Source organism: Oncorhynchus clarkii, chromosome 12 (genome assembly GCF_045791955.1).
Source record: "Oncorhynchus clarkii lewisi isolate Uvic-CL-2024 chromosome 12, UVic_Ocla_1.0, whole genome shotgun sequence".
In the NCBI taxonomy this organism is placed as follows: domain Eukaryota; kingdom Metazoa; phylum Chordata; class Actinopteri; order Salmoniformes; family Salmonidae; genus Oncorhynchus; species Oncorhynchus clarkii.
Window position 1 is genome coordinate 26,573,819 of NC_092158.1, and position 23,261 is coordinate 26,597,079.

Here is a 23,261-nt window from a genome sequence, read left to right on the forward strand (position 1 = left end):
GCTAGGCCTACTGTAAATTACATTATGGCTGAGCATGGACATTGTCAATAAGCAAGATTAAATTAATTATTGATAAGTGAGTGCAATGACTACCTCATCTCTGTACCCCACACATACAATTATCTGTAAGGTCCCGCAGTATAGCATTGAATTTCAAACACAAAGACCATAGAGGTTTTCCAATGTCTCGCAAAGAAGCATTTGTAAATGGGTAAAAGCTGACATTTAATATCCCTTTGAGAACGGGGAAGTTATTAATTACCCAGTCACTACAAAGATACAGGCGTCCTTCCTAACTCAGTTGCCGGAAAGGAAGGAAACCTCTCAGAGATTTCACCATGAGGCCAAAGGTGACTTTAAAACCATTACAGAGTTTAATGACTGTGATGGGAGAACACTGAGGGTTGATCAACAACATTGTAGTTATTCAACAATACTAACCTAAGAAGGAAGGCTGTACAGAATAAAAATATTCTAAAACATGCATCCTGTTTGCAACAAGGAACTAAAGTCAAACTGCCAAAAAAATACAATCATCGCAACTCTGCAGATTTTGTTGTGAGGATATAGAAGCTATTTATTTCATTTATTTTTGGTATTGCCGTCAGGTAGCCTGTTTCTGGTCTCAGGTGCAGGAATGTCTGAAAATGTATAACATTGATCTAAAATTGACCCTAGAAATAGTACTGTTAGGAGATCTGGAGAGACTGGGTCAGTCAATTACTAATATACTAATACTCTTAGTAAAAGTATTTATCTTCAACTCGCAATCTGTGGATTCTATTCGATTAGATAGATTGAAATTGAATGTTAAACATCACAGCATAGGTGAAAGATATGTGGTGCGTAGGAATCTGAAGAGGGTGGCCAGCAGAGAGAGATGGGATGGGCTGAGGGAAGCTTAGGGTTGGGATGTGGAATTGGAGACACGTGGGAGTGGAGTTGCTGTGCAGGGGATAGAATGCCGGTCAAAGATAAAATTAAAAAAATAAAGTCAAAATAAAACATAACAAAAGTAAGTTTGAATGACACTGAGGGGCAGTGTTCTTACAGCTAATGCCTGTTTGCCCGAGGCTGATGCCTTGCAGGTGTTTGTACACGCATATACACACACTCTCATTCAAATGCACACACGGACACACATGCACTCAAATATATTCAGTTGGCTGTTGTGATTTTCGTTGTCCTTGAAGTCTTTTGTTTTTTGCATTGTTGTTTTCTGTTTTCCTTTGTCTTTCTCTTTTTTTCTGTTTTGTTCATTTTGTTGGTTGTTGGTGCATTGGGTGACGGGGGCTTGGGGTGGGGAATGGAATTGTGTGGGGGGATTCTACATGTAACCAAAAAGGGTTCTTCAAAGGGTTCTTCTATGGGGACAGCCGAAGAACCCTTTTAGGTCCTTGACTGTGTCATAAAAAAACACTTTTGTACTCTATACAAAAATTGCATCTGATTCTGTTGGTGCAAATGATCCAGAATGCGGCAGCCCGCCTGGTGTTCAACCTTCCCAAGTTTTCCCATGGCACCTCGCTTCTCTGTACACTCCATTGACGTCCAGTCAAAGCTTGCGGTACTTGCCTACGGAGCAGCAAGAGGAACTGCCCCTCCCTACTTTTCATGCTATGCTTAAACCCTACACCGAGCACTCCATTCTGACACCTCTGGTCTCTGGGCCATCCCACCCTTACAGGGTTTCAGCACCCGCTCAGCCCAGTCAAAACTCTTCTCTGTTCTGCCATCCTAGTGGTGGAACGTGTTTCCCCCGGAAGCTAGGACAGCAGAATCCCTGCCCATCTTACAAAAACGTCTGAAACCCTACCTTTTCAAAGAGTATCAAATCGAAATCAAATTTTATTTGTCACAAATACCTTATACATGTATTTCAATATATGAATGAGTGATGGCCGAACGGCAAGATGCAGTAGATGGTAAAGAGTACATCTACTGCATCTTGCCTATGCCGTTCAGCCATCGCTCATTCATATTATGTACATATTCTTATTCATTCCTTTACACGTGTGTGTATAAGGTATTTGTTGGGAAATTGTTAGGTTAGATTACTTGTTAGTTATTACTGCATGGTTGGAACCAGAAGCACAAGCATTTCCCTACACTCGCATTAACATCTGCTAACCATGTATCTTAAACAATCCTACAGCGCCCCGACATTCCACCCACCAAAACAAAAAACTATGCTTTTCGTGAACTAACACTCGCACTTGACTTTTCTTTTTACTAGCTCTGACCTTGCTAATAGCTTTATTTATTTATTTTATTTTATTTAACCTTTATTTAACCAGGTAGGCTAGTTGAGAACAAGTTCTCATTTGCAACTGCGACCTGGCCAAGATAAAGCGTAGCAATTCGACACATACAACAACACAGAGTTACACATGGAATAAACAAAACATACAGTCAATAATACAGTAGAACAAAAGAAAACAAAAAGTCTATATACAGTGAGTGCAACTTAGGTAAGTTCAGGAAATAAATAGGCCATGGTGGCGAAGTAATTTCAATATAGCAATTAAACACTGGAATGGTAGATCGGCAGAAGATGAATGTGCAGGTAGAGATACTGGGGTGCAAAGGAGCAAAATAAATAAATAAATACCAGTATGGGGATGAGGTAGGTAGATAGATGGGCTGTTTACAGATCGGCTATGTACAGGTGCAGTGATCTCTAAGCTGCTCTGACAGCTGGTGCTTAAAGTTAGTGAGGGAGATGTGAGTCTCCAGCTTCAGAGATTTTTGCAATTCGTTCCAGTCATGGGCAGCAGAGAACTGGAAGGAAAGACAACCAAAGGGGGAATTGGCTTTGGGGGTGACCAGTGAGATATACCTACAGGAGCGTGTGCTACAAGTGGGTACTGCTATGGTGACCAGTGAGCTGAGATAAGGCGGGGCTTTACCTAGCAGAGACTTGTAGATAACCTGTAGCCAGTGGGTTTGGCGACGTGTATGAAGCGGGGGCCAACCAACGAGAGCGTACAGGTCGCAATGGTGGGTAGTGTATGGGGCTTTGGAGACAAAACGGATGGCACTGTGATAGACTGCATCCAGTTTGTTGAGTAGAGTGTTGGAGGCTATTTTATAGATGACATCACCGAAGTCGAGCATCGGTAGGATGGTTGTTTGGCAGCATGAGTGAAGGATGCTTGGTTGTGATATAGGAAGCCGATTCTAGATTCAATTTTGGATTGGAGATGCTTAATATGAGTCTGGAAGGAGAGTTTACAGTCTAACCAGACACCTAGGTATTTGTAGTTGTCCACGTATTCTAAGTCAGAACCGTCCAGAGTAGTGATGCTGGACGGGCGAGCGGGTGCAGGCAGTGATCGGTTGAAGAGCATGCATTTAGTTTTACTTGCATTTAAAAGCAGTTGGAGGCCACGGAAGGAGAGTTGTATGGCATTGAAGCTCATCTAGAGGTTAGTTAACACAGTGTCCAAGGAGGGGCCAGAAGTATACAGAATGGTGTCGTCTGTGTAGAGGTGGATCAGAGAATCACCAGCAGCAAGAGCAACATCATTGATGTATACAGAATAGCTACTTTATTGAAGAAAAATGTAATTACCATGACTGTGAGATGTGGTTGTCCCACCTATTTTAAGATGAATGCACTAATTGTAAGTCGCTCTGGACAAGAGTGCATGCTAAATTACTAAAAAGTACATGTAAAATGTCAGAATGTCCTGAATCGACCCTCTTAAAGTGTGATGATGTTTGCACTGAGTTATAAGTCATTTCACCCTTTTAAACAACCTTCATTGTCAATATTCAGCAGTCTTATAGCTGTGAGCTCATTTTTCATAAGTGAATAATCCCATGCCCTGTGCCCAGAGGCTTGGCATCACTCAGCTGACTGGCATTTTCACACCATCACTGCTTTTTACTGTTCAGCTGGGACTTGGAAGGCTATAGTGGATGATTCATGCTGTTTCCTTTCTCCAGCGTGCTAGCTCTTTTAAGTAGACTGATATAATCCACTCTGTAGTGCGTCCCAGTGGAAAGCATGGCTGCAGGCTTGATAGAGGCCTGATACAGGGCTGATACAGAGCCGGCACGCCCATACACCACCCCACAACACCCACAAGGTTAATGTGAATGAGAGATCAATTGTGAAGGTCACGACCGCTGGCTAAATCCTGCCCTCTCAGTCTGGCATGGAGTCAGCTGTGTTTTAGAGATGGTGATGCTTACTAGTACACGTGTGTGCGTTCAGGAGGGAAGAGGATGCTCTGAGGGAGCCTGATTGAGAGTCTCAGGTCTGAGTAGTGAACTCTTCTCTTGGCCCGTCTCACCCCAATGTCTTTCTGTGTTTGACAGCCTTCGCACACTCACCGCCAAGCTCCCGGCTAATTTTTTTACAGACGACAGGAGAGTAGAGCTATCCCACTGAATTACTGACACACTCCAACCAGTCCTGACTGACTCACAGCAGCCAGCCAGGGGATTCACTCCCACCCAGCCCATGTGGTTGGTGGATGGCCCAGCAACCTGGATGTGACAGTGGGCAGTGTAGTATGTATGGTGGTGGAGGGACTGGAGCCGGTGGGGAGGGGAATGTACTTCATTAGAATTAGAATTTGGTGGGTGCTTATATTTGTCATATTTCACACATGTACAAGTGTGTATTAATTGGAAATATGTTTTTCTTCATTTACCAACTACCCCTGAGACACCCTCAGACAGTGGGGTCAGGCCAGGGTCTGCCATTATCAAAAGCGACCCTGGAGCAATTAGGGTTTAAGTGCCTTTCTCAAGGGCACATCAGCAGATTTTTCACCTTGTCAGCTCAGGGATTCAAACTAGTGATTTTTTTGGTTACTTGCCCAACGCTCTAACTGCTATGCTGTCTATCTTTACCAGGCACTTCCTGTGCTTGTTCCTGAGCTGCTATCCAGCTGAACACCACCCAGACACCGAGTTCCCTATTGGACAGGAAGTGTGTGTAGGTGTGTGAGCACCAGTCAGTGTGTAGCGACTTTTAATGGTCCTATTTGTCCTGCCTGGTTCCTCTTCACTCAGTAGGTCATTCCATGACAATTAGGCCGCTACTGCACTCTCCTGCTCTGCTCACCCCATCCCACACATTCCAGGTATTTAACCTCCCATTTGCTTTGATTGGAAAATGATGGCAGTCTGAAAATTGACGCTCTCGCAGGGTAGAAAGTGTAGAGAGGCACAATGGGGCTGAGAGCACGGAGCGGCGTCGCTAGCCAAGAGGACAGGGGCCCTGCGACAGCTACAAAAAGTATTTCAGCAAACGAAGGGACAGTGTGTTTCAGTTGCCTCCGCTTTCTTTAAGTGATTGGCCCTCCAACAGCCACAGATCTTAGTGGTCTTACACTGCAACTTCTCTGGAGATAGCGAACCTTCACACTAACACAGCACAGCGCTAATTCAAACACAGCAACCTTCACACTTAGGCACTGGCAACTTTTATTCTAACTCAGCAACTCACACTGTATAATATCTCTGTATAATACCAGGCTGTTTCTACATTGGAGGATCAGTGGAGGAGTAGTGATATTTACCAGGAGCCTGTCAGAGCAAAGATGTAGCCCTGGTCATTTGTATGGATGCTGGGGTTTACCTGCACTGTGCTGTGGTATCCAACCCAACAGGAGAAGCAGCTTGTCTTGAGCAGTGGGCAGGATGACATGCATGTGAATGTGAATAGCAGCAGAGAGGGAGACCCTGTTAAAGCTGAGGCTTTAGGGTAGACACAAAGCCAGGAGGCAGACAGACAAACAGATGGACAGGCCTAGAGCCCAGGCAGGCAGTGGAGCAGACAGATTGTGCGCCGTAGTGAACAGGCTCGGCCTACCAAAGAGAAGAGCAGGCGATAGACAAACGGCACAGACACGCCAGCTCTGTCAGCCCAGCCACTCACACAGATATGCACGCTCCTGTATATTTATAAAGCTCAGATAGATGTGTGGTAAATAGGATAAAGCTAGAGATGACTTTCTCACTGGGTTGGATGAAAACCTCTCTCCCGCTCCCCCATCTCCTTTTCCCTATCAGTCTGTCAGAGTGGAATGTTATATCTGTTCTCATCCCTCCCCCACCACGACAACCACCACCACACACACCCCTCCTAGACAGGTCCTGCTCTGTTTACCCCAGCTGCTCCTCTCTGAAGGATGGATGAGATTGTGAAGTTTCGGATTTTGTGTGTGTGTGTGCGCCCGTGTGTGGATGTATGTGTGTGGTCTCATGTTTTTATATGTCTATGCAGATACATATCCTCCTCCTACAGTATGGATATCAGAGATGTAACAGGTCTAAATATGCTATATGCTGTATATGCTATGTACAGTTGAAGTCGTAAGTTTACATACACCTTAGCCAAATACATTTAAACTCAGTTTTTCACAATTCCTGACATTTAATCCTCGTAAAAATTCCCAGTCTTAGGTCAGTTAGGATCCTCACTTTATTTTAAGAATGTGAAATGTCAGAATAATAGTATAGAGAATGATTTATTTCAGCTTTTATTTCTTTCATCACATTCCCAGTGGGTCAGAAGTTTATATACACTCAATTAGTATTTGGTAGCATTGCGTTTAAATTGTTCAACTTTACGAGTAGCCTTCCACAAGCTTCCCACAATAAGTTGGGTTAATTTTGTCACATTACTCCTGACAGAGCTGGTGTAACTGAGTCAGGTTTGATGGCCTCCTTGCTTGCACATACTTTTTCAGTTCTGCCCAGAAATTTTCTATAGGATTGAGGTCAGGGCTTTGTGATAGCCACTCCAATACCTTGACTGTGTTGTCCTTAAGCCGTTTTGCCACAACTTTGGAAGTATGCTTGGGGTCATTGTCCATTTGGAAGACCCATTTGCGACCAAGCTGATGTCTTGAGATATTGCGTCAATATATCCACATAATTGTCCTACCTCATGATGCCGTCTATTTTGTGAAGTGCACCAGTCCCTCCTGCAGCAAAGCACCCTCACAACATGATGCTGCCACCCCCGTGCTTCACGGTTGGGATTGTGTTCTTCGGCTTGCAAGCCTATCCCTTTTTCCACCAAACATAACGATGGTCATTATGACCAAACAGTTCTATTTTTGTTTCATCAGACCAGAGGACATTTCTCCAAAAAGTACCATCTTTGTCCCCATGTGCAGTTGCAAACCGTAGTCTGGCTTTTTTATTTGCGGATTTTGAGCAGTGGCTTCTGTTGTTCTGGGATTGATTTGCACGTTTCGCCACAAAGTACGTTCATTTCTAGGTGACAGAACGCGTCTCCTTCCTGAGCGGTATGACGGCTGCGTGGTCCCATGGTGTTTATACTTGTGTACTATTGTTTGTACAGATGAACGTGGTAACTTCAGGCATTTGGAAATTGCTCCCAATGATGAACCAGACTTGTGGAGACATAAAAAAGAAATTCTGAGGTCTTGGCTGATTTATTTTGATTTTCCCATGATGTCAAGCAAAGAGGCACTTAGTTTGAAGGTAGGCCTTGAAATACATCCACAGGTTCACCTCCAATTGACTCAAATGATATCAGTTAGCCTATCAGAAGCTTCTAAAGCCATGACATCATTTTCTGGAATTTTCCAAGCTGTTTAAAGGCACAGTCACCTTAGTGTATGTAATCTTCTGACCCACTGGAATTGTGATACAGTGAATTATAAGTTCAATAATTTGTCTGTAAACAATTTTTGGAAAAATTACTTGTGTCATGCACAAAGTAGATGTCCTAACCGACTTTCCCAAACTATAGTTTGTTAATAACAAGAAATTTGTGGAGTGGTTGAAAAACGAGTTTTAATGACTCCAACCTAAGTGTATGTAAACATCCGACTCCAACTGTATATGCTATATATATATATATGTAAACTTTTGTACTCTATGTCATGTCAGTCTCAAGAGAGTAAAACAAAGTGTGTATGAGAGCAGGGAGGAGATGGCAGGAGAGAGAGAGACAGAGAGAGTGAGAGAGAGAGTGAGAGAGAGAGAGAGACAGAGAGAGAGTGTGAGAGAGAGAGAGAGAGAGAGAGAGAGAGAGAACACGCTCCAGGTGGAATGGGCTGTCTCTTTCGATCTTACTCTTTCCTAGACAATAATTTGAATAAAATGACAGAAAAACAAAAGTATTCACTGACTGAGATGATGGGGGTTTAAAGTGTTTGTGTGGAAGTCATGGGGGGTATTCTTTCTCCTCCCTATTCCTCAGTCAGACTATTCCTGAATGATAAGATGCCCTTGCCAGGGTTAGAATCGATATGAAGGCTCACCACTAGAGGGTGCTTTTTCAGTGGTGCTGATAAACAGGTTACTGTGGTATTGCATAATAGGAAGTGGCTACAGGAAGTATTTAGAAAACAGCCTGTGTGCCATCGATATGAGTCAGAAACATTTATTCTACTGTCAAAATTTACGACAAAGTTGAAATAGTATGATTTTAGTCATAAAGCCAGTCTCTTCCAAAATAACATTTTGTGAGACTTATAGCTGTGACTGCATCACAACGTAAATTAAGGTTGGGTTTGTTTCAACTCTGCCCACATGCCCTCAGCTGGCAGCACAAAAGCAATCATAATTCAGAGTGCATCTGCACACGACCCAATCACAAGGCCCGTGGTAAATTTGGGTGGACTTTGGATATCTATGGGGCTAGTTCGGGACCATCGGTAAATTACACAATGTACATGGGACAATATGTAGAAAATTCCAATAGTTCCAAAATTCTAGTAGAAAAAATAGAAAAATAACACAAGGAGTAAATACACAATGAGTAACGATAACTTGGCTATGTATACGGGGTACCAGTACCAAGTCGATGTGCTCACCGTCATGGTTTTGTTTTTGACCCAAGGTTATTTTATCATCTATTGTCGCTCTGGATGTCTGCCAAGTTGAGGGCTTCTCTTCAGCCCTGGATGTCTGCCTAGGTGAGGGCTTCTCTTCAACCCTGGATGTCTGCCAAGTTGAGGGCTTCTCTTCAGCCCTGGATGTCTGCCTAGGTGAGGGCTTCTCTTCAACCCTGGATGTCTGCCTAGTTGAGGGCCCCTCTTCAGCCCTGGATGTCTGCCTAGTTGAGGCCCTCTCTTCAACCCTGGATGTCTGCCTAGTTGAGGGCCCCTCTTCAGCCCTGGATGTCTGCCTAGTTGAGGCCCTCTCTTCAACCCTGGATGTCTGCCTAGTTGAGGGCCCCTCTTCAACCCTAGATGTCTGCCTAGTTGAGGCCCTCTCTTCAGCCCTGGATGTCTGCCTAGTTGAGCGCCTCTCTTCAGCCCTGGATGTCTGCCTAGTTGAGGGCCTCTCTTCAGCCCTGGTCTGTCTCTCCCAGTCTGGTTCTGGTTCAACTTTTTACTGATCGGCTGTTGGACTATTTGATTAGTGGTTCTTACTATGTTTGTCTAATTATTTAGGAACGCTTTTATATGAAGTCTCATGTAATATTAGTGTTTTGAGTTGTGTTGGCAACATATCTTAGATTGTTCTGTTAACTTTGTATGCTTTTAGTGCTGTGGTTTCTCTCATGTTAATTGATAGAGCAAGAAACGAACATGCTGCTGTTGCTCATTTTGCTGTTGTCTACCCTTGGCTTTTACAATGTTGGTTATACTTTTAGAGCCCGTTGCTCTGTGAATGAGGAAATATATGACTGTTTCCCCCTTGTGCCTTGAGAGAAACCACACGCTTGCTTTGTAAATGCACGCGAGAACTCTGCACATTTCTCACATTTCAAACAACATGGGAGATATCGGACTCTTGCGCTTGGTACTTAACCATGTCTCTGGACTTTAGACATCTCCTGAAATATGTGGTGTTAAAGACTCTGGTGACTGTGGATTGTCCTTCAACTGCTGTCTGTAAATCCAAATGCTGTAACCCTCGATCCAGACTTGCCATTATCTTGCTGCTTCTACTGTCTGGAAATGTGCAGTCTAACCCAGGCCCTGACATTCTTACCCCTGCCGAATTAAGTAGTCAGAGTGGCATGAAGTTTCTGCATATGAATGTAAGAAGTCTTCTGCCAAAGCTTGATTTTGTGAATATATGGATAAAATCTGCCGACCCTGATGGATTTATGCTTTCTGAAACCTGTCTCAAAATATCTATTACAGACAAAAATATTGGCATAAATGGTTACAATGTTTTTAGTGCAGATGGTAAATCTAATGGTGGTGGTGTTGCTGTGTACGTAAAAGACAAGTTTGTGACGGTCGTTCTGACTTCTGTTACTAAACCTAAGCAATTTGAATATCTGTCTTTGACCCTAAATCTCAGCTCATCTTTAAATATTGTTGTATCTTGTTGTTATATACCTCCATCTGCTACTGCTGCCTCTCTGGATGTTATTTTTGAATTGTTATCACAGAATGTCAACTGTGAGTTTGTCCTGATGGGTGATCTGAATCAGGACTGGTTAACATCTAGCTCTGATCAACTCAAAATTCTATGCAATACCTATAATCTCACTCAGATTGTCAACAGTGTAACTAGGTTATCACTCAGATTGTCAACAGTGTAACTAGGTTATCACTCAAATTGTCAACACTGTAACTAGGTTATCACTCAGATTGTCAACAGTGTAACTAGGTTATCACTCAGATTGTCAACACTGTAACGAGGTTATCACTCAGATTGTCAACACTGTAACGAGGTTATCACTCAGATTGTCAACACTGTAACTAGGTTATCACTCAGATTGTCAACACTGTAACTAGGTTATCACTCAGATTGTCAACAGTGTAACTAGGTTATCACTCAAATTGTCAACACTGTAACTAGGTTATCACTCAGATTGTCAACACTGTAACTAGGTTATCACTCAGATTGTCAACACTGTAACTAGGTTATCACTCAGATTGTCAACACTGTAACTAGGTTATCACTCAGATTGTCAACACTGTAACTAGGTTATCACTCAGATTGTCAACAGTGTAACTAGGTTATCACTCAGATTGTCAACAGTGTAACTAGGTTATCACTCAGATTGTCAACAGTGTAACTAGGTTATCACTCAGATTGTCAACAGTGTAACTAGGTTATCACTCAGATTGTCAACAGTGTAACTAGGTTATCACTCAGATTGTCAACACTGTAACTAGGTTATCACTCAGATTGTCAACACTGTAACTAGGTTATCACTCAGATTGTCAACACTGTAACTAGGTTATCACTCAGATTGTCAACAGTGTAACTAGGTTATCACTCAGATTGTCAACAGTGTAACTAGGTTATCACTCAGATTGTCAACAGTGTAACTAGGTTATCACTCAGATTGTCAACAGTGTAACTAGGTTATCACTCAGATTGTCAACAGTGTAACTAGGTTATCACTCAGATTGTCAACAGTGTAACTAGGTTATCACTCAGACTGTCAACAGTGTAACTAGGTTATCACTCAGATTGTCAACAGTGTAACTAGGTTATCACTCAGATTGTCAACAGTGTAACTAGGTTATCACTCAGATTGTCGACAGTGTAACTAGGTTATCTAGTTGCACTGTCGATCTTCACGTGTCATTACAAAAAGAAAGGTTTTTATTTAGCATTGAATGGAATATAATTTAATTCATCCCTGATGTTGAGTTAGCCTTTTCTTCGAACTCTGGGTGTTGCTATGACCATTAAACTGAAAGCAGACCACTACCTTAAATCTACTTCGGAAAATGTAAATAATCCCTCCAAATGTTGGCAAGTAGTGAAAGGTTTGGAGTGGAAAAACATACACAGTTTCCCAAACGATTGTTGGTAGACACACAGATTGTAACTGAGAGAACTTCTATTCTGAAAGCCTTAAATCAGCATTTTCTAGATGCAGGCAGTTTATTTGAAAAGGTTAAAGGTATAAATGAGCCCCCTGTGAATTTACCTGACACCCCTGTGCACTTTTTCGCCAGGTTCTCCTTCTCATCTCCCTCTGTTTCAGAAGTGTGTAAAACTCTGAAAGAAATTGATAGAATGATGAACTAGTCTTATAGCTTGAGGGTAGAAGCTGTTCCAGGTCCTGTTGGTTCCAGACTTTTTTTTTGGGGGGGGGGTTCCAGACTTGGTTCATCGATACCGCTTGCTGTGCAGTAGCAGAGAGAACAGTCTATGACTTGGTTGAGTCTTTGGCCATTTTTAGGGCCTTCCTCTGACACCGCCTGGTATAGAGGTCCTGTATGGAAGGGAGCTCGGCCCCCGTGATGTACTGGGCCGTACACGCTACCCTCTGTAGCGCCTTGTGGTCGGATGCCAAACAGTTTCCATACTAAGCGGTGATGAAGCTTGTCAAGGTGCTCTCAATGGTGCAGCTGTAGAACTTTTTGAGGATCTGAGGGCCCATGACAACTCTTTTCAGCCTCCTGAGGGGGAAGAGGCGTTTTCGTACCCTCATTTTGACTGTGTTGATGTGTGTGGACCATGATAGTTTGTTGGTGATGTGGAAACCGAGAAACTTGGAAACTAAGGAACTTGAAGTTCTTGACCTGTTCCACAACAGGCCCGTCGATGTGGATAACCTGGATGTTAATTACCATAACCTGCTGTGTAAGTTCTAACCTGCTATGTTAATTACCATAACCTGCTGTGTAAGTTCTAACCTGCTATGTTAATTACCATAACCTGCTGTGTAAGTACTAACCTGCTATGTTAATTACCATAACCTGCTGTGTAAGTACTAACCTGCTATGTTAATTACCATAACCTGCTGTGTTAATTACCATAACCTGCTGTGTAAGTTCTAACCTGCTATGTTAATTACCATAACCTGCTGTGTAAGTTCTAACCTGCTATGTTAATTACCATAACCTGCTGTTTAAGTACTACCCTGCTATGTTAATTACCATAACCTGCTGTGTAAGTACTAACCTGCTATGTTAATTATCATAACCTGCTGTGCAAGTTCTAACCTGCTATGTTAATTACCATAACCTGCTGTGTTAATTACCATAACCTGCTGTGTAAGTACTACCCTGCTATGTTAATTACCATAACCTGCTGTGTAAGTTCTAACCTGCTATGTGAATTACCATAACCTTCTGTGTAAGTTCTAACCTGCTATGTTAATTACCATAATCTGCTGTGTAAGTTCTAACCTGCTATGTTAATTACCATAACCTGCTGTGTTAATTACCATAACCTGCTGTGTAAGTTCTAACCTGCTATGTTAATTACCATAACCTGATATGTTAATTACCATAAACTGCTGTGTAAGTTCTAACCTGCTATGTTAATTACCATAACCTGCTGTGTTAATTACCATAACCTGCTGTGTAAGTTCTAACCTGCTATGTTAATTACCATAACCTGCTGTGTAAGTACTACCCTGCTATGTTAATTACCATAACCTGCTGTGTAAGTACTAACCTGCTATGTTAATTACCATAACCTGCTGTGTAAGTTCTAACCTGCTATGTTAATTACCATAACCTGCTGTGTAAGTACTACTCTGCAATGTTAATTACCATAACCTGCTGTGTAAGTACTACTCTGCAATGTTAATTACCATAACCTGCTGTGTAAGTTCTAACCTGCTATGTTAATAACCATAACCTGCTGTGTAAGTTCTAACCTGCTATGTTAATTACCATAACCTGCTGTGTAAGTTCTAACCTGCTATGTTAATTACCATAACCTGCTGTGTAAGTTCTAACCTGCTATGTTAATTACCATAACCTGCTGTGTAAGTACTAACCTGCTATGTTAATTACCATAACCTGCTGTGTAAGTTCTAACCTGCTAGGAAAAGTCCAAACAAAAAGCTGGATCCTTTCTAGCCATGACCGGTAGCCCTGGTCTTCGTAGACGGCCATGTTTTGTTATTTATTGGGCCCAATTAAAATGTTTATGCCTAAGCTAAATTAAATTAGAGAGGCCTAGATTGTTTTTGAAAACAGCTGTGTCTTGTTATTTATTAATTTAAATGTTCATACAAGTAGGCTAAAGGACAGGTGATTTGCAAATGATGGTATACTAATATTATATTTTGAAGTTGTGTTTTATTATCGTGTAGGCGACTTGCTCTTCTAGGCTTAATGTTTTTTTCTTCTTTTTTTAAATGATATTCATGATATTCATATTCATGATTTATAGCAGGAATGAAGCAATGTTTTGCTTTTCAATAAAACCTGGCATGTTGGTATAAGAACATTGTTCTACTTTATATTTTTACAATTTTACAGGCTAATTTCTCATTTCTATTCTGTTCAAATGAATGACAATAATCTAAATGGTATTTTGAGCAGCGTGGGTGGACACCCCAATGCATATGGATGTCTGGTAATTAAACATGGCCGGTCACGTTAAATGTTGCCGGTCACGTTGTCCAGCGCCAAAGTCAACTTTACCACGGTCGCACACCAGCAGACCGAAGCTAATTGGCAGAATAATTTGGCGAACTCTTCCCACCTGCGAACACACACAAGAGACACCGACATCAAACCACACCCCGAAACCAACTCAAGTTTGAATTCAGTCATGGCCGCTAGCATTTCAGTCAGCCTTTAATTGAGACTTAATTGTTTTGGGAGGCTCTTCTGTAACTGTTCTGATGCACCACTAGTTTCACAAGGCAGTGGAATACTCTGGAGAATTGACCTTTGTCTCAGTGCAGTACAAACATGATTTTTCCTCAGACACATAAACTTGAGCTGTTTAGAGAAAAGCAACATTGTTTTTCTGTGAGCTACTGGAATCTGGTTACGTCCTGTCTAGTCTCATCCTTCTTCCTCCATGGGGCCAGTAGGACTGATGTTTCCCCTTTTCCACTGTGTCCATAGGTAGAATGTAAGAAGGCCCAGCCCAAGGAGGTGATGTTCCCACCAGGCACGCGAGGGAGGGCCAGGGGCCTGCCCTACACCATGGACGCCTTCATGCTGGGGATGGGCATGCTGAGTGAGTATGGACCAACACTACTCCAGCACAGTCCAGCACGTTACTCAGTCCCACACGGTAACGCACTCCCTAACACTCACTCCCCAACAGGTGTGCTATGGTAAAGGTCTCCATAGATGAATTGGCCAAACCATTGGTTTTTGGATTGCTAGACCTTATGGTATTAGATGGAAACCAATGTGCTGGTGATATAAATGGAGTCTAACTAATGTATTGGTGAGATAGAGGAAAGGGTACTCAGATTAACCGGGTGATGCTCCTCATTGAGCTATTCCAAGGTGTGCCGTGCCTGTGGCCACAAGTGGTCTATTTTTCTGGCTCTGGTGAGTCCCAGGTGGCCCTGGGCGTAGGGAGCAGGGCACCACATTATCAGGATAATTTAAGAGGAAAATTGGGGTAATGTAAAATTATGGATTCATCATTCTGTCTGTGTAACCCCTGCAGTGGGTAATGACGGGGACACGGAGGGGTGTCATGGGGGGGGGGGGGGGGGGCATCATCTGTAGGGAGCCAACTATAGCTCTTTCTCTTCAGTCCTCCTCCTCTCCCTCATCACCATTCAGCTCCCCATCCCTCCCTCTCTCTCTCTCTCCCTCTCTCTCTCTCTCTCTCTCTCTCTCTATCTATCTATATATATATATATATATATATATATATATATATATATATTCCTCACCTCTCAGCGGGGTTGCTGAGGTCATGACACTGATATCAGACTGATTTTACTGATGGTAAAAGTGAAGGTAACACCCCGTAAGTGGTTCTGTCAGCACCGTAGTTCCCCATCCAGATTTCTTCAGTTTGAACTATTAAACAAGCGCAGTGAACTTTTCAGAACTTATTACGGATCAATGCGTCACTGTGGAGGAGGGGGAAAACAGTGTGCTCCGGAGGGAGAAGTGGGGCTTAGGAGGCGGGGAAAACAGTGTGCTCTGGAGGGAGAAGTGAGGCTGAAGAGGCGGGGAAAACAGTGTGCTCTGGAGGGAGAAGTGGGGCTTAGGAAGCGGGGAAAACAGTGTGCTCTGGAGGGAGAAGTGAGGCTGAGGAGGCGGGGAAAACAGTGTGCTCTGGAGGGAGAAGTGAGGCTGAGGAGGCGGGGAAAACAGTGTGCTCTGGAGGGAGAAGTGAGGCTGAGGAGGCGGGGAGTGCTCATGTGAGAATATTAACTGCCAACTTATTTGGAGACACTCTTATCTAAATGAAATTGGAAAAAGCAGGACAGCGAAACATTCCTTTGTATAATTTGCATTTGGAAGAACCCCAGAGCCGGCCTCATTATTTAACTGTAAGGTTCTTATACGCCAAATCTCATTAAATCCGGTCCCTAGTTCCTTTGTTTACTGCACCTAATCTAGCTATTTATCTTTATTGTGTTGTGCCCGATGTATGTTTGCTGAAATTAATACACATTTGAACCTGGGCGAAGTATGGGTGTACCAGATGGATAATTGATTTTAAAGTGAATCAGAACTGTTGAACCATAAAATAGGTACATTAGCATGCATATTAATAACGCAAATAAGAGGGCCTGGAAGCAGCCCCGGGGCCAGATCCACTGACAGCCTTTATTTACAGCCTTTATTTACTGAGATGGCAGGCGGCGGAGACGCTAGGTTCAACACGCCAGAGTAATGGGTTCTCCCCCTTCTTCTCCTCTACTCCTTCTCTTCTCCTCCCTCTTTTTGTCTTCTGTCTTCTCAGACTCAGATCCCCCTGGTTAAAAACCCCTTTGTGTGTTTATGTACAGATGCCATATCTTAATTAGACCTAGTTTCACACAGCAGGAAAATAATACTGTAGCAACAGGAAATGTGAATTGTTATGTGGATTAGAATTAATGGACATTTTTCTTAGTGGTAGCTACATTTTTTGTTAGGGCAAATCAAGTCTGACATTTTAAAGTGGAAATTACACACGTTAGAAGCATTTTTAAACCCTAAATATTAGGGATGCATGATATAATGACATAACGGCACCACATATAATTTAGCGCTACACGTGCAGCACAGCATTCCTAACCTAGCCCACAATGTCTGCTGTGTGGATCAAGCAGTCAACAAGTCGAGCAGTCATTTGAAAGAGTTTCAAAGGTGAAATCTATTAACGCCAAGATAATTCATTGGCCTTGACAATCAACTGTTCTCTGTCGTGGGTTATGTTGGCTTTCGCCGACTGGTCGAGCACTGGTACAGACTACCAAGGGCGCTATTTTTTAGATGTTGCCCTACCGGAGTTACACAGTAATAGCGTCACAGCTATTAGCTTCACAACTGACATTTGGGCCAGCGATATCAGCCCCATGAGCATGCTGAGTCTGACAGCACAGTGGGTCATTGAGGATTTCGTACTGAGGGAAGTCGTATTGCATGCTCATGAATGTGCTGGTTGTCATACCGCTGATGCCATTTCAATGGCATTTGAGAACATGTTTGAAACTTGGAAACATGAACACACTAGCTAGCTCCATTCAAACAACTGACTCGAGAAATAAGCTCATCAACTGTGCCTGCAGCAGACGTGATACCCTCTGTCATTGCATTGAAACGCCTGCTCAACATAACTGCCGACACAGGCTGTGAACAAGCGATTCGGTGGCACTCTCTCTTTACTGTGTCGACATCATGCTCGATGCAGGACCGCTACATCGATGCAGACAGGAAGAGAGGCCACGGACAGACAAAGCTGAAACTTCGTTGCTTGACATGTATGATGAAATCCTGGTTGAGAATGAAATGACTGAACAAATGAACAATGAAACAGCACAGCAAGTAAGTGAAAGAAATAGGTTTTGTTTATGTTTTACTGGTAATGGGGAAATACGTAACTGTCAACAAAATAACATTTTGGTCAGTGTGGTGTGTGTGTGTAACCTTTATTTAACTAGGCAAGTCAGTTAAGAACAAATTCTTATTTACAATGACGGCCTACGCCAACCAAACCCGGACGACGCTGGGCCAATTGTGCGCTGCCCTATGGGACTCCCAATCACGGCCGGATGTGATACAGCCTGGATTCAAATCAGGGACTGTAGTGACGCCTCCTGCACTGAGATGCTGTGCCTTAGACCACTGCGTCCATGTGTGTGTGTTAACTATTTAACTGTACTAGAATGCTTGAAAGGCCGCAAACATTTTTAATATCAGTTATTGGTATATTTTTTTGGGGCAAGGACAATATCGGATATACTACACGTTTCCATTTCCTGATGTGCAGGAAAATTACTGCAACAACAGGATGATCAAATTAAGATACAGCATCTGTACGTGCGTAAATGCTTGCCCCCGCACTTCTTAACAATGACACATTGCACATATACACATGTAGACTGCTGATTGGGGTGACTGAATACAGTTGAAGTCGGAAGTTGACATACACTTAGGTTGGAGTCATTAAAACTCGTTTTTCAACCACTCCACAAATGGTTGGCCGCTCAGCAAGGAAGAAGCCACGGCTCTAAAACCGCCATAAAAAAGCCAGACTACGGTTTGCAACTGCACATAGGGGCAAAGATCGTACTTTTTGGAGAAATATCCTCTGGACTGATGAAACAAAAATAGAGCTCGTTGGCCATAATGACCATCGTTATGTTTGTAGGAAAAAGGGGGAGGCTTGCAAGCCAAAGAACACATCCCAACCGTGAAGCACGGGGGTGGTAGCATCATGTTGTGGGGGTGCTTTGCTGCAGGAGGGACTGGTGCACTTCACAAAATAGATGGCATTATGAGGTAGGAAAATTATGTGGATATACTGAAGCAACATCTCAAGACATCAGTCAGGAAGTTAAAGCTTTGTTTGCAAATGGGTCATCCAAATGGACAATGACCCCAAGCATACTTCCAAAGTTGTGGTAAAATGGCTAAAGGACAACAAAGTCAAGGTATTGGAGTGGCCATCACAAAGCCCTGACCTCAGTCCCATAGAAAATCTGTGGGCAGAACTGAAAAAGCGTGTGCGAGCACAGAGGCCTTACAAACCTGACTCCGTTACACCAGCTCTGTCAGGAGGAATGGGCCAAAATTCACCCAACTTATTGTGGGAAACCCGAAACGTTTGACCCAATTTAACCAATTTAAAGGCAATGCTACCAAATACTAATATAGTGTAGGTAAACTTCTGACCCACTGGGAATGTGATGAAAGAAATAAAAGCTGAAATAAATAATTCTCTCTAATATTATTCTGACATTTCACATTCTTAAAATGAAGTGGTGATGCTAACTGACCTAAAACAGGGAATTTTTACTAGGATTAGTTTAAATGTATTTGGTTAAGGTGTATGTCAACTTTCGACTTCAACTGTATGAATGCTGGAGTGTGTGTATGAGAGTGTGTGAGTAAGGTTTTCTTTCTTTCTGTCTATGGGCACATGGCTGTGGCTGCTCTGTATGCTCCTGATGTGCTGTAGCCCTCCCCCATGTCCTGCGCCAGCGGCCCCAGTGTCAACAGAACGCCACAGAACAGTATTCACGCCATGCCCTTTAAATACCAGCTCCTGACCCCCCCACTCCCGGCATGTAGATGTGCCTTATTTAACTCTCTGCTGGGATAGTCAGCACACAGTTACCTACCTACCGCACTGCAGCAGGAGGCCCAGGTCAAACACAGACACACACACACTGGCTAAAATATCTTAGCTATTCCCTTTTAGGGCTTTTACCGAACTCCATGTGGTTGGTTCAATCACAATTTTTGGGTGATGGTGTTTTCTACATGCACAGTCTAAATCAGGGGTATCCAACCTTTTCTAGCATAAGAGCTACTTCAGAAAATATTTTACGTTGCGAGCTACTAATTTTCTTTCTACCTTTCAAATAGGAACATTCTTCTCCTCTCCTCTGCAACTCTTCCCCAGGTTCTTAGTGTACAAGAGAAAGTAGTGCACTGTTTTCTGTCAATATACATGTTAAAAATAATGGTTCATAAACAACTCTAAGGGGGCCCCTATAAAAATATAAATTTTTGCCCTGTTTTATATTTTGCCAAATTATGTTCTCGATTACACATTTTCCTGGGTTTAGATTTAGTTTTGTTTTTCAGTCTTAAAATTTGAATTGTTCATAGATAATGAAATGTGATGTGTCCATTTCAATGCTTAAATAACATCAGAATATGTATATATATTGAGAAGGTTTTGGGGAAAGTACACTAAATTACCAAAAGTTTGTGGATACCTGCTCATTGAACATATCATTCCAAAATCATGGACATTAATATGGAGTTTGTCCCTCTTTGCTGCTACAACATTCTCCACTCTTCTGAGAAGGCGTTCCACTTGATGTTGGACCATTTCTGCGGGGATTTAATTCCATTCAGCCACAAGAGCATTAGCGAGGTCGGGAACTGATGTTGGGCAATTAGACCTGGCCCGCAGTTGGCGTTCCAATTCATCCCAAAGGTGTTCGGTGGGGTTGAGGTCAGGGCTCTGTTCAGGCCAGTCAAGTTCTTCCACGCCGATCTCAACAAACCATTTCTGTACGGACTTCCCTTTGTGCACAGGGGCATTGTCATGCTGAAACAGGAAAGGGCCTTCACCAAACTGTTGCCTTGAAGTTGGAAGCACAGAATCGTCTACAATGTCATTGTATGCTGTAGCGTTAAGACTTCCCTTCACTGGAACCCAATAAAAACATTCTCCTGGCATCTGGACTGCCAGATGGTGAAGCATGATTCAGCATTCCAGAGAACGCGTTTCCACTGCTCCAGAGTTTAATGGCGGCGAGCTATGCACCACTCCTGTCGATGCTTGGCATTGGGCATGGTGATTTTAGGCTTGTGTGTGCTGCTCCGGCATGGAAATCCATTTCATGAAGGTCCTGACAAACAGTTATTGTGCTTTGGAAGTATGCTTGGGTTAATTGTCCATTTGGAAGACCCATTTGCGACCAAGCTTTAACTTCCTGACTGATGTCTTGAGATGTTGCTTCAATATATCCATATCATTTTCCCTACCTCATGATGCCATCTATTTTGTGAAGTGCACCAGTCCCTCCTGCAGCAAAGCACCCCAACAATATGATGCTGAAAGCCCCGTGCTTCACAGTTGGGATGGTGTTCTTTGGCTTGCAAGCCTCCCCCTTTTTCCTCCAAACATAACGATGGTCATTATGGCCAAACAGTTGTATTTTTGTTTCATCAGACCGGAGGACGTTTCTCCAAAAAGTACGATCTTTGTCCCCATGTGCAGTTGCAAACTGTAGTCTGGCTTTTTTATGGCAGTTTTGGAGGAAGTGGATTCTTCCTTACTGAGCGGCCTTACTGTTTATGTCGATATAGGACTCTTTTTACTGTAGATATAGATACTTTTGTACCGGCTGCGTGGTCTCATGGTGTTTATACTTGCATACTATTGTTTGTACAGATGAACGTGGTACCTTAAGGTGTTTGGAAATTGCTCCCAAGGATGAACCAGACTTGTGGAGGTCTACAACTTTTTTTCTGAGGTCTTGGCTGATTTATTTAGATTTTCCCATGATGTCAAGCAAAGAGGCACAGAGTTTGAAGGTAGGCCTCGAAATACATCCACATTTACATCTCCAATGGACTCAAATGATGTCAATTAGCCTAACATTATAAGTGAAATAATGTGTCTGTAAACAATTGCTGGGAACATTGCTTGTGTCATGCACAAAGTAGATGTCCTAACCGACTTGCCAAAACTATAGTTTGTTTGTTAAAAAGAAATTTGTGGAGTGGTTGAAAAACAAGTTTTAATGACTCCAACCCAAGTGTATGTAAATTTCCGACTTAAACTGTGCATAGTGTATTTCTGTCAACCCAGAAGATGGTATCACACCAACTGGCTACACACAGAGTGATAGACAAGCTTGCGCACCACACAGACAGGGGCAATATTACTGGAAATTAATTGGCAGATATTGTGTTAGATTTGTCTTTTTAAGCCAATAGTGGCTATCCAGGGGTGGGATAATGTCAATGTTGCGTTGATTAGGTAATAGCTGGGAGCTTGCAGTGTCTGATACTTGTGAGATTTGTTTATGACCGTTTGCGGTGGAACAATGCATGTACTTTCAGAATTGTTTGACGAGCTACTAACTTGTTGGAGACCCCTGGTCTAAATGCTAAAGTTGACAGTCAAACAGCAATGTGTGGTTTATCGTTGTGGTCATGGTGGTAATGATGCCGTCTCTTCCAATGATCACATCATTGCCAAATTCACAGTGATCTGGTGATGTGTTTTCTCATCAGTCCCCAAGAGGAAGGCTTGGAGCTTGTCTAGCCTCTCCTATTTCATTCCTGCAGGTCAAGTCTCCCCTCATCGCCCTTCAGCCAGAAGCAGCTTCTCACTTGGTCAGGATTAAATTGAACTTTGTCATGGGCAGCAAAAGGCTGATTGGATATTTATTACCCAGACAGACATGTTTCTTTCCCCTGGAAGTGGAAGAGCTGGCCTCTGAGCTGTCCTCTGTCTCTGTACCAACAGCCCTGGTCTGGTCTAGGGTGACGCTGAGATAACAGCAATCATCACAATCATACAGTATTAATGTACCTCCAGAGAAATGATGCTGATACATCCCCCTTAGTATTTGTGCACCTTTTTTTTGTAACTCCAGAAGAGATCATTGCCAACAACTATATGTATTGGTAATGTTTCGCTGGGGAAAGCAAACAGAAAGTGTCCGGTGACTGTACTGCAGAAAGTTAGTTGCAGTGTATGCTCACTAGAGAGAGCAAATCTGTTTGAAATAATGGACACTTTCACAGGGAACAGCAGACTAGTTTATCAAGTTATTACTCTCTGATAACCTTATTAAAGTAGAAGAATATCTGCAGTGAAACAGGCTTTTCCTGGTATTTTCTGTTTAATACTATCATGTGTGTGTTCTCTGTACATTTACCAGTGGACTCTGGTAATTTGCTCCTGGCCTGAGGGAATCCCTTTTTACTGGCTAATTCAGTCAAAGTTTTGGCCGGAGATGATAACAGCTTTTTATGACAGATAAAGGCTTTGAAATATTCTCACAAACAGTGTGTTTGTGTGATGATCAAACAGATTTTTCTTGATCTGTGATTCGATCATACCTTAGTGTGGATGATGATCAGTCATACTCACTCACTCACTTACTCACCTGTTCACACTCTCAAATGTCTCAGTATACAGAGGAATACACACACACACACACACACACACACACACACACACACACACACACACACACACACACACACACACACACACACACACACACACACACACACACACACACACACACACACACACACACACACACACACACACACACACACACACACACACACTCTCTCTGCCCAAACACACACTCTGTTTCTCAATATGTTCCCCCAGCTGCTGCTGTTTGAAACCTGTCCAGATAATTAACTTGTGGGCTGGTGGTTGTAATGAGCGTCTTGACAGCAGAGGAACAATAAATC

At 42.8% G+C, this 23,261-nt stretch overlaps 1 protein-coding gene across 20 annotated transcripts in view; it reads left to right on the forward strand.

Annotated features, from left to right (window-relative positions):
- The window catches only part of LOC139422951 (RNA-binding protein Musashi homolog 2), a 351,371-nt gene that overhangs the window by 266,419 nt on the left and 61,691 nt on the right, over positions 1-23,261 (forward strand). For 17 of the 20 annotated variants that reach the window (XR_011635773.1, XR_011635777.1, XR_011635774.1 and 14 more), the window contains exon 9: positions 14,739-14,853. Coding sequence is in view for 12 of the 20 variants with exons in the window: in XM_071174454.1 (XP_071030555.1) it covers positions 14,739-14,853 (115 nt within the window). In the remaining 8 variants the exon portion in view is untranslated. Of the gene's footprint in view, positions 1-14,738; positions 14,911-23,261 lie in introns of all 20 variants that reach the window. The other 3 variants (XR_011635772.1, XR_011635776.1, XM_071174452.1) reach the window with 1 other exon arrangement.